The following is a 14,158-nucleotide window of genomic DNA, read 5'->3' on the forward strand; positions in this document are numbered from 1 at the left end:
TAAGTGCAGGGAGTCACAGAGAGCGACAGAGATTGTTGGTGCCCAAAGGCCCCGTTTCACGTCCTTGCCGCTGAGGATTTGTGTGGTTCCTCAGGATCCAGTACACTAAAAGGAGTCACTCTAAAGGGACTAGTTACAGGCTGGGGCATAGATCAGACACAGATGCCTTGAGTTTTCAGGGGTGTGTGAGAGTGTGTGTGTGTACTTAAATATAAAGAATTTGTTGCAAATGATCTCATGATCTCTAAAGCACCAGTGCTTGGTTTGCAGCCGTTGTCTCTATACGCAGGAGAGTTATTAGCTTGTTCTTTGCTACATCCTAAAGAATGATGGCTTCAAAAGAAGACTGACCCATGTTCCATGTCCCTCTGATAGGCCTGAGTGACAGCTGTGTGAAAAGTGTTTTAAATTAAGTCATTTAAAATGGAGGAGATTAGGAAAAATGACATGCTTGTCATCTATTAAACTCAGGGAAATAGTTCTACTTACTAACACAAACAGAGCTGAGTCAGGAGATTTAATGCACCTAGTTTGAACAGGAAGGAGTTGAAAGCAGCTCAGCCATCAAGAATGCTGCTGAGTATGACAGCAGGGAGCAAGGACTTCAAAGACAAATGCTGAATTCAGTATGCCCTATAATTTCTGCTCAGAAGGGAGCACCCAGCTGGCTGCTTCATTCTCCAAAGTGAGTTTTGTACTTTGAAAAAGTGGCTCACATGAATGTGCCCAAACCCCTGAAACTCAGAACATCCCTGAACCCTGGAGGAGTTGGGCTCCACATCAAAGCATTGCCTCTGAGGCCCATGAATGGATATACTCAAGATCAGTGTATCTGTTAATCAAGGATCTTGCATATTGAGCTGTCCCTGAATGAAGAAATAGAAAAACAGAGAGCCTTGGCTAGCTGACAATAAACTATTGACATTTCAGCAGTCTGGGGGGAGAGGAGAGTGCTCTTGGGAGGGCTGGGAGAATTTCCCAATCTACACAGAAACTGGATTGCACTTTTCCTGTGGTCTTGTTGCATAACACTGGCCGAACTCACAGTGATGTGCGAGAAATACACCTGGTTTATTGGCCAACACTGTAATTTGTTAAATCATAAGATGGGGCCATCTTCATAAATAGTTATCAAATTGATGAATTCAAGCAAGGGAGTTGGCTTGATGGTTGAGTTAGAGCAAGCTGCAGGCATCAAGAGGATCGGCGTTTGAGACCCAAGAAGGCTTCTCATCTGTGTACAGTACTGGTAATCTCACCTCTCAATAGATAATGTCAGCATTTCCAGAGAAGAGCAACAAAAATGATGAAGGGCGTCAAAAACTTATAGGGAAAGAGAGAAGATTCGGATTGTTCACGATAGGAAGGAGACAAATTAGAGGGACATGATAGAAGTTTAAACAAGGTAGATAAGAAGGGGACTGGAATTGAAAAGGTGGGAAATTCAAAGCCAAGAGGACATTCTTTTCATACAAACACATAACTAAATCATAGAACTCATGAGGCCAACCCCTCTCCCGCTTTACCTGTGTCTTCCATCCCTTTGAAACTTAAGGCTATCCAGAGTTATTGTTCATAAACTTTTTAGAAGGGATGTTAAACCTCATACTTCAGGATTTAAGCCTCTTTTAGGAAGTCAGCATGAAAGCTACTATGGGAACAAATTATCCCTAGAGCTGAGCAAATGACAACTTCTTCACTTTGAGGCCAAAACAAAAAACAAAAAAAAAATCCAGTTAGATTTGAACCAAGACAATTTTCAAAAATTTTTCTGATGACTAACCCCCCCCACCACCAAAACCCTAAAAATAGTTTGCTTCAAGTTGACCAAAATGTTTGTCTACTCTAAATTAGACTTTTTCCATTTCAGTTCAGTCATTTCAGGAGTTACACCCTGGGTGTGTGCGCTTTATTTTTTAATTGGCCAAATTTGAAATCAAAACATTGACTCAATGTTTTGTTTAGACTTTTCAGGTCAAAACAATTTTTTTCTCTGTCAACTGAAACTATTCAGGTCAAGTTCACCTCAGTTTCTGACTGCCTCCCCCCACCTCCCCAAAAAAGCCTTTTTTTGGGGGGGGAATGGGGACGACAAAAACACTTCATTAAAAAAAAAGTTTCCTCAGCTTTAGTTATCCCATTTCTGACAACCTCAGGGGTTTTATACCTTCCTCCAAAGCATCTGGTATTCACCACTGTCAAAGACAAGGTACTGGACTAGATGGCTCTTGGATCTGATCCAGTTTGGTAATTCCGACAATCTCATTTTAGGAGCACTGAGCTGGCAGGACTCTGCTGCTGGAGTTGAAATGTGCCTTTTTGCATATCTTTATGGAGACACCATATAACTAGCACCACTCTTAAGAGAGTTGGTCACTATTACATGGTACTGATGCACTATTAATAAGGTCTGGCTTGAGAGAATGGAGTATAGACTAGGAGCTTTGAAATATCAGTAATCTGTATTGCCATCACTAGAAAAATGAAAATCTCTCAGGGAGAAATTAGAAAAGGAGTACTTGTGGCACCTTAGAGACTAACAAATTTATTTGAGCATGAGCTTTCATGAGCTACAGCTCACTGCATCCAATGAAGTGAACTGTAGCTCACGAAAGCTTCTGCTCAAATAAATTTGTTAGTCTCTAAGGTGCCACAAGTACTCCTTTTCTTTTTGCAAATACAGACTAACACAGCTGCTACTCTGAAACCTGTCAGGGAGAAATGTGTCAGGCAAAACAAGCAACAGTCCAGATTATACTTTAGTACTGTATTTATCATAAACAGCTAAAATAATGGTCTCCATACAGTATATAATCATTGCTGTCTTTAGCCATGTATGCTTGATCATGCCCTACAGATGCAATATAAAATCCAAGGAATCTGAAACTGATACTACCAGGTGGCATTTAAAAAAAGGGTTACAAGAATAAGGCAGCCCTGTAGATGAATGCACACATTTTACTGTCTGTTCTGGGAAAAACAAAATCTAGTACAAAGCTGCTGATACAAATTAAAAAATGAAAGGAATTACCTTCTCATCTCTCCTGAAACCAAGGTGGTTGCTTCTAAAATACATAGCGCACATGTAAGTTGCAGGATAGCATGCATGCTTCTAGCTTTTTTAGCTGGATGGAAGAAACTGCTGGGACTGAATTTGGAGTCTTTATTTGTTCCCTGTGTCATTTCTTACTAGAGGCACAAAGGCAACGCCCACAGAGCATGCCAGTGATAGGTCATAGCTAATGTTGACTTATGGTACATGCTCTAGAGTTCACTGAAAGCATGGTGGGAAAGTAAGTCTGTATGAATATTCAAGTTGTCTTTTGTTGCAGTATTTCCCCAGCAGAGATTGAGATTCTTCCCCTTTTGACCAACCAGGTAGGGAATAGAGCCCTTCTATTGAACTAGAAGACACTTAAATGCATATAACTCTCCATTGGAGAATACTGCAAAAGGAATACCAACAATTCAGAAATTGTCTATGTTTAGGGAATCATTATGTGGAGGCTTGGAGGTGTGGGATGGGGGAGATTTTTTTGCAAGCCCAAAGGATTTATACCTACTCAGACTTTAAGGGAAGCAGGGACCATTGTGATCATCCAGCTTGAACTCCCACACATTGCAGGGCAGAGTACCTTACTCACCCACTCCTTTAACAGAGCTCTAACCTCTGGCTGGGTTACTGAAGTCTTCAAATCCTGATTTAAAGACTTCACCATTTACACTAGTTTAGTAATTCAGTAGCACAATAAGGTTGAGTCAGCTGTTCTGGCCTTCAGTCCTCCTGTCATGAAGGACCTGTTTATCTAAAAGGATAGGGACTCAAATCAGATGAGTCCCTAGGACCCTGTACCATCAGACCTCACAATTACATAGAATCATAGAATACCACGGTTCAAAGGGACCTCAGGAGGTCATCTAGTCCAACTCCCTGCTCAAAGCAGGACCAATCCCCAATTTTTGCCCCAGATCCCTAAATGGCCCCTTCAAGGATTGAACTCTCAACTCTGGGTTTTGAGTTTGGGTTTTGCAGGCCAATGCTCAAACCACTGAGCTATCACTCCCCCTGTGATGGCACCAGGTTCTGGATTCTGCAAGAATCATGTTACTCTATGCTACTTGTGGTGCATCAGTGGCTATTTCCAAGATCACTACCTTTGCCAAAGTTTCATTGTCACAACTCATTGTGGAGAAGCCGCCTACCCATAGTATTGTAGGTATCATGGGCCATTATATAGGCTGAGGGCTTTGAGCCCAGGAACAATCCATTGAATGCACTGCCCTATTTTCCAGGGATGACTAGAGCATGTAACCTTTTGGTTGTTTCCTTTATGGATTTCCCTGTAGTTAGGAATCTCTCTTAATTTTGGGATGGGCCCACTAGCTCATTTAAGTGCCCAAAAATCAGGGTTAATTTTCTCTGGTAGGAACGATTTCAGGCTATGGACATTTTGTACTAGGAACATTTTAGTGTCAAGTAGTTGAGACATGTACTGCTAGGTGGGCTGTGTCCATTTGCTCACCCAGATCAGTCACCCCTGCTACTATAACCGTGTTTACCATTTCAGAAGTGTGAAGCAATAACTACATATCAGAAAGATAAAACCTTGTACAGCAGAGCAGCTATAAGTTTGCACTGGATGTAGCAAACTCACAATTGTCTAATGTTAGTTTGCTCCATTGAACATGCAGTGCGTAGGGTTATTTTGTTTATAGGCTAAAGGCTTTTTCCTCTGCCTTTACAATTCTACCAGAGACTTTGTCATCTTTGACTTTCAAAGCCAACTCAACCTAATTCCACTTTTCTAAGATTAAGTAGTTTAGATAGGTTTCCACTGTTAATGGCATTGGAGACTAGTAGATGGGTTAAATCTGGACTCTGAGTTTTTCCCCTTTCAAACTGTCTCACTGTAGTCTTGGCAAAGTCTCTACACAAAAAAAAAAAAAAAAAAAAGGCAGGTCTACACACGTAATGCTACATTGCCCACAGACACCCCCCCCCCCCAGCACCAAAAGCTGTGTGGAGCTGCTTGCGCACCTCCATCTAGGAGCCAGATCTGCTACTGGCTGGTTCTGGGGTACAGTGCAGGAAGCCTGCCTTTGCACCCCTGTTGTGCTGCTGATCAGGAGCTGCCCAAGGTAAGCCTGTGCCCCAATCTCCTGAGCCCCCCATACCCAGAGCCCTTTCCTGTACCCTAAACCCCTCATCCTGGCCCTACCCCAGAGCCTTCACCCAAAGCCCTTCCTGCACCTCAAGCCCCTGGCCAGAGCCCCCTCCCAGACTGTGGATCACTCATTCCCAGGCCCACCCCACAGCCCTCACTCCTGCACCCTGACTTGCCTCCCACACCCCAAACCCCTGCTAGGTCATGAGCATTAACAATTTTCTTCAGCTAGGTCACCAGAAAAAAGTTTTAAAACTACTGCTCTGCCTGAGGTGTTAGGTTGGTATAATTATGTTCCTCAGGTGTGGATTTTTCATGCCCCTGAGTGGTGTTACACTACTACAGGCTTGTAATGTAGACCTGGCCTGAGACCATTCCTTAGGCGAGAGTTGCCTAGTAACCTTTAATGCTGTGCAGTAATGGGTGGAGGGCTATGTGTTACCGCAGTACATGTAAAAAGGAGTTGCCAGATTTTTTTGAAACACTACTCTAAGCACTGACTGTTCCTCAACTCACAAGCCATTAACTACTGAACAAGAATTGTGCTAGGTATGGGGGACTCATGGGAAAGGCTTGGTCACAACTGTTCCTGGTACACTGTTTAAACAAAACTAGAAGTGTTTAAGGAACAAAGCTGAAATCGACTTAATCAGTATACTGTAGTGCAGGATTTACCATTTCAGGAGGCAAGTCATTCCCAGCAGACAGACATTTGACTCTTTAGCAATCCAAGTCCAATAGTCAGGTTTAAATAAATATTTAAACATTTTTACTTTTAGCATTTGTCTAACAGAACTTTGACTGTTGACCAGCTGTGTATTTGTTACTTTAACAGGAAAAAGTCCCATTTATGGGAATAGCCTGAATGTAAGCCATTGGACTGCTAGTATTAGACACAGGAGCGGAATGTGTTCACTATTTAGAGTGGTTTCACATCCAAGTATTTTATGTACTTGGACACCTGACAAAAACAAGGTAGAGTTTAGCCCAAGGCTAGGAGCAGATAAAAAGAGACACAGAAAAGACAAATAACCAATTACTTACCCTCCATCAGCTCCTTCTACCATGAATGAAAATAAAAGGTTCCTTGCAAAACCCTCCCATCTTCTATGTAGTTGAATCATCCTGTTAGGAAGGCTATCCTAACTTTTCCTACAAGGACTGAAGTGCCCTTGCTATGCCTGAAGCATCTTTAGGTTCAGGTAGTGAGGGATCATTCTAAAAGTCAAGCAGTTGCTGTGGTGTCAGTGCTCACTCTCCAATACTATTTGGATCTCTTACTGAAGTTCTACAGCTATGGAGGAAAAACTGGTCCAGAATTTCAAGTAGCCATTTTTGAAGTATATAAAAAAAGAAAACTGCTCTCAAATTAAACTCCTCTGAAAAGCCACTAAACAGAAAGTATTCTAACTGGAAAGCATAGAAAATGCTTTGATTCCTTTGATGAAGTCTATCAGTTTGGCTAGAAACAGCCATAAAATTGGAAGTTCTAAATAGTGATAAACTCCTAGGATGTTCAGTTCTTGCTCCAGAACAAACAAATATGCTGCATGGCATGTTAGTATGCCTTGATGTACTGCTCCTTCAGGAAACTGGCAACCCGCACTCATTTGATATAAAGAGCAGCATCTTTTTAATGTCATTAGAAAACTTTACTAGTTGTGAGACTACAATTTATATAATAGTAACATCCATAAGTTTCTACATTTCCAGTTTGAGACAAGTACTTATAAATTCATAACTTTTAATTGCATTGTAGGAAAGTGCACAAGAGAAAGGTTATATACAGAACAAGTTGCATGACTGGCTGAATTTGTCACTAAAGTTGCCTTCAAATTGATTTTCCAGAAGTAATCCTCTGTTTAGCATTTGTTTAGGTATCCAATTCAACATTAAAGACAAGATAGTATTTCAAGTTTACACTTATAAATGGTTGAGTAAGAAACTAACCACCAACAGAATGACAAGAGCTGATTAGGCCTGTGTCCAAAAAGCAAAGTAACCTTAACAGTTTAGTTTATAAGAGACTGATTTAGATACAAGTCAGTTAGTACAGAGGTTCACAAAGGAAGGCACAGCCTCCTTTGAGAGGTGGATAGCTACCTCAAATTGTATGAGGTGCATCAAAATTCACAATACACTAAGGCATCAGGTGAAATCAAGATCAATACAAGAGATTGCCATTTGCCCTTCCAATACATACTGGAACTGGCTTACACCATGTCTGTGACAAAGCAAGTGATTTGAGTTCAGATCATTATGGACATTCACTGAAGTTTAGCAAGTGATTCAACAAGAAAGCTTGGCAGATGGGTTTCTTGCTTGAAGCAAGAAAAATCCAGCACCCTATTTGATTTCCCTCCCCAACCCACAACCCTTAGCAGATTTAAAAACACAGGGCATTAGACACAAGTTGAAGTTTGGCTGAGGTGTTTCAGCTTTAGGTCCAAGGTCAGATTCCAGAACATTAGCTTAGACAATTTGTCAGTTAGAAACAGTGTTGGAGTTTGTTCTCTATAGCCACTGCTTTTCCAGATTCTGCAATTATGTTGTAGTTAAGGGACTAATTACAATCAGATGGAGGGCATTTTGCCATTTTCAATATGAGTTAGCAAGCACTGGATTCTTGTCTACTTTGGTTTTTGTTTTCCCACTACTTAGAAATCAGAAGGAAAGCCATAAGTTATCACCAGTTGCACAATCATAAATACAAGACAAACTATTGTACATTGAAAAGTGGAGGTTTAAGAAAAGCTTTAAATGGCTGCCATTTTGGAGTGAGACAGCCATCAGTGGAATCCAGATGTGTGAAAAAAAGAAGCTTGTCACGTCAGTGTTGCAGAATTTGCAAGATTCTAAATCCACAAGTCCCTTTCCCTATGTGGAGGAGAATGCATAGTTTCTTCCTCAAAATGGGTGCTCAACTCCTTATTACAACCATTACAGTAAGTGCTGCAAGAATTAAGTGTAGGGGACCATGTTTAAAAACACCACAGTAAGACTGGGAAGTCAGTGTTTCCACAAGACATATATGCAGTTCTTAAATCAGAAGAAACTGAAGAGGTTACAGAAAAAAATTCACATCCACCAACTTGAACCTGGGCCTCCAGCATGAAAGTCTGGATATTTTTCTTGGCTTCATCTTGAATTATGTTAACAGCAGGTTCTCTTTGAGGGCTCATGTTTCAGTCCACACAGACAGTTTTTAGATCACAGCAGACAGACATTAACAACAATCAGAATAGGCATCAAGGATGAAGGCAGACAATGAAAAATAAGACTAGTAGAAAATGGTGACAAGGAGGGGTTGTCTTGTTATTCCATTTGTCCTTTGCTGGTTACACCTGGTTTCTGGCAAAGAGAGAAAGTGGTTAGGAATTGTGATAAAAACACTTCACCCACTCACCGCATAAAACTGCTAGTAGAGATGTTGCCAAAAAAAGCCAACCCCCCCGCCCCCCCAAAAAAACCCACAAAGCAAGAAGGTGTGTGTGTGTGTCAATTCTCAACACCCTAATATTCTAAAGGCTTACCAGATTAAAATATTGTATAGAGATTCTAGTCTAAACTTAAATCTTCAGCAAGAAGCTGGTAACCTTAACTACTAGGACCTCCAGTAAAATGTGGAAATATTAGTTATGGTAATACTGTCTGCTCATTGTAAGGTTGAGGCAATTGAGCAAGGGGAAGATTTGTTTAACTTGTAGGATCTAAGTGTAGCCTTTTATGCAGAGTTCTGCTGAGTGCATTTGTTGCATTAGAAAGGGTTATCCACCCAAAGTCTGGAAGAGCTGGCTAATTTTTAAGTAATCCTGCCTATTGTAGTTTAAGTGCAGAGTTTTTCCTAAAGTGGAGTCCATTTTCAATTTTGTGCACCTTGCAGAAGGGACTAAGTCAACTTTCTGCTGATCAAATCTTATTGGCTGTAATGAAAACATTCCTTTTCCAATGCATGAAGTTGTATTTTAACCTTTACTACAGGAAAGTGTGAAATCAAATAAGTTAGAGAACAAAAACAGTTTTAGTTACTTCAACAGCATTTATACTGTGCTATTAGGATTTCTCAGTCTGCTGTGACACCTAGAGAATCAATATATTTGATATGATGAGTCAGTTACATTTTACTGGGGTTCAGGCTGCCCTTATCTGCATTAAATCCTGCTTCCATATTTGACCCAGATGTATACATGCCAACTACCATTCTGCTACAAAGAAAAAAGCTGGAAACAAAGGGATTATACTAGAGAGAGCATAGCTAAACTGATCTCAGGAGAGGGGTATTCTCATAAAACCAGCTACTACTTTTTAAGATGTCACCCGACATCTGATCCTGGAAACAAAGTTAAAGGAAGACCACATGTTGTGAATCCCTGTTCTATAATTTGGTACTGAAAGCTACCCTGCAGCAATTATGGGCATGGACATTAACCAATGTGGGTGGATAATCTTGGACTCAGATTCTATAAGCTTGTAGGAGAAGAGTTAGCTCTTCCACTGCATGCAGTTAGTGAATTCAGACTGAGGCCACCTATTTCTTCCAGTTTAGAAATTAGGGTCAGTGATTTGCATTGCTCCAAGTTTAAACATACTTGCTTTTAAAAAGATGTTAAGTGTCTTGGTCTCCTCCCTTCCCCAGCCACTGGGCAAGCTAAGAGTTTTGCTAGTCAATTGTATTAGCCACAATGCCAGACTCCAGCACAGACCACCTTCCCATGCCAGTCACATGGGGAAAGTGGTCAGTAGACTAGCTTTCCAATTCTTTGGTGGTTTCTCCATAAAGACATACTGAGAAACATGTCAATTACACAGAGCCACTTACCAAAGTTATGCAAATGGATTTCCAAAAGGATCACCAAATAGATCAGAAGATGGTGATGGCTGAGATGCAGTCTAAAATAGAAGATTGTTTATAAACCATGGGCTACTAAACTGGTGAACTCTGAACACTATGAAAGGTAGAGGGAGGGAGAGATGTTGGGCAAGTGGTTTTAAACCCACATTTCAGGCATTCTGGAAAGATTTACAGTATAGTTAGCTAACTGTTTAAATGAACAATAACTGTATATTTTTAGGGCTGGGTTAGAATTAAAGTCTATTTACCTTGACTCATACCTATCTATACAAAGACCATGTGTATTTAAATATTCATATGGGATTCAGCCAATAAATTTAGTTTTTAGACTAAAATGAAAAAAGAGCATTTTGGAGAAGTTCCAGAGTTTCCATAAAGGGCTTCAAGTCTCATGTTCCAGATGCAGAATGTGGTTAGGCTACTTCCTTCCCTGTAGGATACCCAGGATGGAGGCCTCCATTCTTTGGCCAAAACAGAGAAGCTACACATTTCATGCTCCTTACCCCCTACCCTGCAAAGAGGGGAAGGCCTAAACTAGTTGGAAAGGATTGTGGCTTTGTCAATATGGCTGACAAAGCACAACTGCCTCATACCACAAAACTAAAAAGGCACCTTCACCCTGGGAGTTAGTAACGCTATCCAGAATTTGGCTTAGGTTCACAAGTAGTATTTTCTCCCTTCCCCCCTGAAGGCGAATTTGAAGTCAAACATGGGAATACATGGAATTTGCTGACCCTGCTAGGGAATTGTTTGGTCACCAAATGGGAAGTGCCCCACCAGTGGACAAACCCGCACAGGTTTGTGTGGTGTTGACAGGAGACTTCAGAGAACTACTGGGTAGGTAAACAGTGCTTAGTACTTACAGAGGGTTGTGAGGAGGTGCTGAAAGGATCTGTTTGAAAGGGGTTTTCAAACAGGGCATCAGGCTTGGAAGCTGGCAGAGTGCTTTGTCTGGGAGCAGGCTTTGGTGGTTCTGTGTGAAAGAGTTTAAACAAGTTACTTTCCTTGTGGAAAGAGCTCAGATCTAGGCAGGCCTTGATTTCTGAAATATACAGTAGGATTTCCTCTGGAACCTGAAGGATTAGTTGAGTGTAATTTTCTAGAAGATAGATTTCAAGCTAGAATCAAACTTTGTGCAGAGCTTCTACTTATGAGGAGTCACCTTAGTTATTTCTAAAAAAGATGCCAATCAGCTTAAATAATTCAAACTGGAAAGTTTCCAGGTTTGAAAGTGAGTGGTTTAGAGAACATATAAATGCTAGAGAGCAGTATTGGGCAGCAATAAATTAAGAGATGACCCTCAGACTATACTTTAATATAGACTAGCAACAGAAAGTATCTTGACAAGAGAAGATGCTAGCCTAGCCATCTAAAGACACTTAATGTCTAAAATTAGCTTCCTTGCAAGGGAAGGTCTTGGTTTATTCTTCTCCCTATAGCTTGATGAAGCATTAAGAAAAGGGAATTTACCACTGATTTTAGTAGACAATAGATTAGCTGCCAAGTCATTGTGATCAGTGTGGTCTTGAAGAATGCCCACTTTGCTATTAAAGTAACTAGTGAAAGCTCCAGAAGCACCAAGACGACTTTGCTGCTGTTCTCCCCTCCTAGCTGGTACTGCAGGTGGCTTTGTCAGCTGGAAGTCTTTAAACATTTCTTTTACATCCTTTCTCTCTTTATCCCCAAGTGGGTCTAATGCAGTGAAGGCATCACTTTCCTTCTTAGATGGCTCCTTCGGAGGTGCAGTTCTGGGTGGTGGCTGAGGAGGGCTAGTTGCTGAGACAGAAGACAACATAGCAGGGGGCTGTGTAGTAGATGGAAACATGCTGGTCTGGAAAGGATTTCCAATGGCAGCTGGTTGTGCCCAAGGAGTAGGAGAAACATGTGCTGGCTGACCCCAGAGACCAGGAGATTGAGATGGTGACGGGGCTCCAAAGGACGCAGGCTGACCCCATCCTGAGACTGCTGGAGGGGCACTGAAGGCAAGTGGTTGAGTAAAGCCTGTAGGTTGAGCACCCATAATGGATCCAGGAAATACTGATGTGGTAGGATTGAAAACTGAGGACTGTTGACTCCATGGTGTTGGAGATGTTCCTGGCAAGCCACCTAAGAAAGATTATATGCAAGACTTGTAAATAGGGTATAGTGAGGCATCTCTGTAGGTGTACTGTATGAATACTTGTGCTCCTTACTTGAGTTTTTCACAGTACAAATCTAACGTCTTGCTGATGCATAGACTTCAATGCCTGTGAAGCTTCCTTCACAAGAGCTCTGTAGCACAAAGGCTTGTCTTTCACCACTGAAGCAGGTCCAATAAAAGCTATTACGTCACCCTATGAAGTGGATAAAGTACTTAGACAAGCCATTTTAATTTGGGGGCTCTAAAAACCTTGTTCTTAGATATTTGATTTTATTCTGTCAGAAAGTGTTGAGGGTCTGCTCCAGACACCACTGATATACTGCATGTTAAACCAAGAAATACAAAATGCTCTTTGATGTCAGTTAACCCTGACTAGCTCCTTGTCAAGAATAAGTCTTGCTAGCAAGTAGGAATCTGTATCATACAGATGTATTCAGTGTAATATGCCTATACAGCACGTCACCAGGAGAGTTTCAAACAAAGAAAAAACTAAACAAGTTTCCTTCATTGGGTCATGCTGACCTGAACCTGGTTGAGTGCAGAAGGTTTGTATAGGCTACAGCGTGATTGGATCTGATGCCTCCCTGGAGGTAGGCAAGCTCTTCCTAAGGTGACTAGTGTGCTGCTAGTCCCATTTTCAAAAAAAAAAAAAAAAAAAAAAAAAAAGTTATTCTAAACTCAGTTTTAATGATAGCTTAAGGAGACAGGTTTGTTAGTGACTCAAGGTCTTACTCTAGCTTTTAAAGCACATTGTTAGAAGGCAGATTTCAGTGCAAGATTGAGGCCATTGCTTCTTGCAGGGAAAGAGCCTAGAACTCTATATTCTCAGCAGTGAGAGAGAGCGTGAGTTACCTATGCATTCCATTACTACTCACTCTGAAAATGAAGGTTTATTAATGCTGAATGTAAATATCTTCAGCCATTTCAGTACTTCCTCTGCATCCTATTATGTACAGAAGCAGCTTGCCTCACCACCACCACCACATTTAACTCCCCTAGCTCCCTCTGCCCCAAGTCACATAGTTTAAGCCTCATTGGTTAGTAAGCCAAATGGATCTCTTCCGCAGATCCAAGGCTCTACGCATCAGAATCTTCTGGTCCTGCTCTTACCTTAAGTGGCATGTTTCCCTATAGTTGCCTGACCCCAACCCAGTCTGAATTTTATTGCCTTCCTCCCTTAAGTCATTTGGAGAGCAGCCCTCAAAGTTGAGGACATTGATCTTCTGACTAAGATGCAACTAGGTTACACGTTGCTTTTGTATGCAATACTTTAAGATACTGCATGTTAGAGAGTTAGTGGCACTGAATGGACTGTTCAGCTAGCTACATACATTCATATATAGCCCCAGGGCTGTCTCTGTGATACTGTTGCCTAGCTAATATTTTCAAGCAAAATTTGGCATGAGAAATCCTCCAGATTTTTAAAACTGGGTTTCCTCTCAGCCCAAGCCTTACATCCCTGTGACTTGTGATCCATTTGAGCTGGTCCGTGATTATTATATGAATATTCCACTTAATCTTTGAAATAATAATATTAGTAGCAATGGATTCTAAGGTGCCAGAGTGACAGTAATTGAATTTAGCTAGTTGCGTATTAGCCTTGTGAGTGAAAAGAAACTAACATTTCTGTTCAACTCTACCTTGTATGGACATGGGGAAGCCACACCTGTTTACTACTTATTTTCTCATATTTTAGAGAGGTTAGATTTGCTTCTCCAATGCAAGTAGGATTGCAAGGATCATTAAAATTTTGCTCTCCTGAATCTGGTTTAGAGTCCAGTGTTCAGAATCAAAGAACTCTGCTTTCTACTCCTACATACTCTGCAGGAGACAATAACTTGGTTGGGTGCCTAACTCAGATCCATAGCCTTAGTTTGGTTGTGCATCATTTGTCATGGACAGAAGCCAAAACTGTAAAGTTCAGTTCATATCCACACCCCTCCCCCCTGTGAAGATTCTGTATTCAATTGTTCACATAAAGGCCTTCACAGGGCATTGAGC

General features: G+C 41.2%; 2 protein-coding genes across 8 annotated transcripts in view; both read right to left on the reverse strand.

Annotated features, from left to right (window-relative positions):
* Positions 1 to 3,470, reverse strand: part of C9 (complement C9) — a 30,480-nt gene extending 27,010 nt beyond the window's left edge. For all 3 annotated transcript variants that reach the window (XM_073343827.1, XM_073343828.1, XM_073343829.1), the window contains exon 1: positions 3,032 to 3,470. In XM_073343827.1, the coding sequence (XP_073199928.1) occupies positions 3,032 to 3,183 (152 nt within the window). In that variant the 5' untranslated portion in view covers positions 3,184 to 3,470. The remainder of the gene's footprint in view (positions 1 to 3,031) is intronic.
* A 3,422-nt stretch (positions 3,471 to 6,892) lies between these two features.
* DAB2 (DAB adaptor protein 2) overlaps positions 6,893 to 14,158 on the reverse strand; it is a 42,483-nt gene continuing 35,217 nt past the window's right edge. For 4 of the 5 annotated variants that reach the window (XM_073343832.1, XM_073343833.1, XM_073343831.1 and 1 more), the window contains 4 exons: positions 11,488 to 12,123; positions 10,881 to 10,990; positions 9,985 to 10,055; positions 6,893 to 8,516 (listed from right to left, as the gene is read on the reverse strand). In XM_073343832.1, the coding sequence (XP_073199933.1) occupies positions 9,990 to 10,055; positions 10,881 to 10,990; positions 11,488 to 12,123 (812 nt within the window). In that variant the 3' untranslated portion in view covers positions 6,893 to 8,516; positions 9,985 to 9,989. The remainder of the gene's footprint in view (positions 8,517 to 9,984; positions 10,056 to 10,880; positions 10,991 to 11,487; positions 12,124 to 14,158) is intronic. The other variant, XM_073343834.1, reaches the window with a different exon arrangement.

The sequence above is a fragment of the Lepidochelys kempii genome, chromosome 5 (assembly GCF_965140265.1).
Source record: "Lepidochelys kempii isolate rLepKem1 chromosome 5, rLepKem1.hap2, whole genome shotgun sequence".
Taxonomy (NCBI): Eukaryota; Metazoa; Chordata; order Testudines; family Cheloniidae; genus Lepidochelys; species Lepidochelys kempii.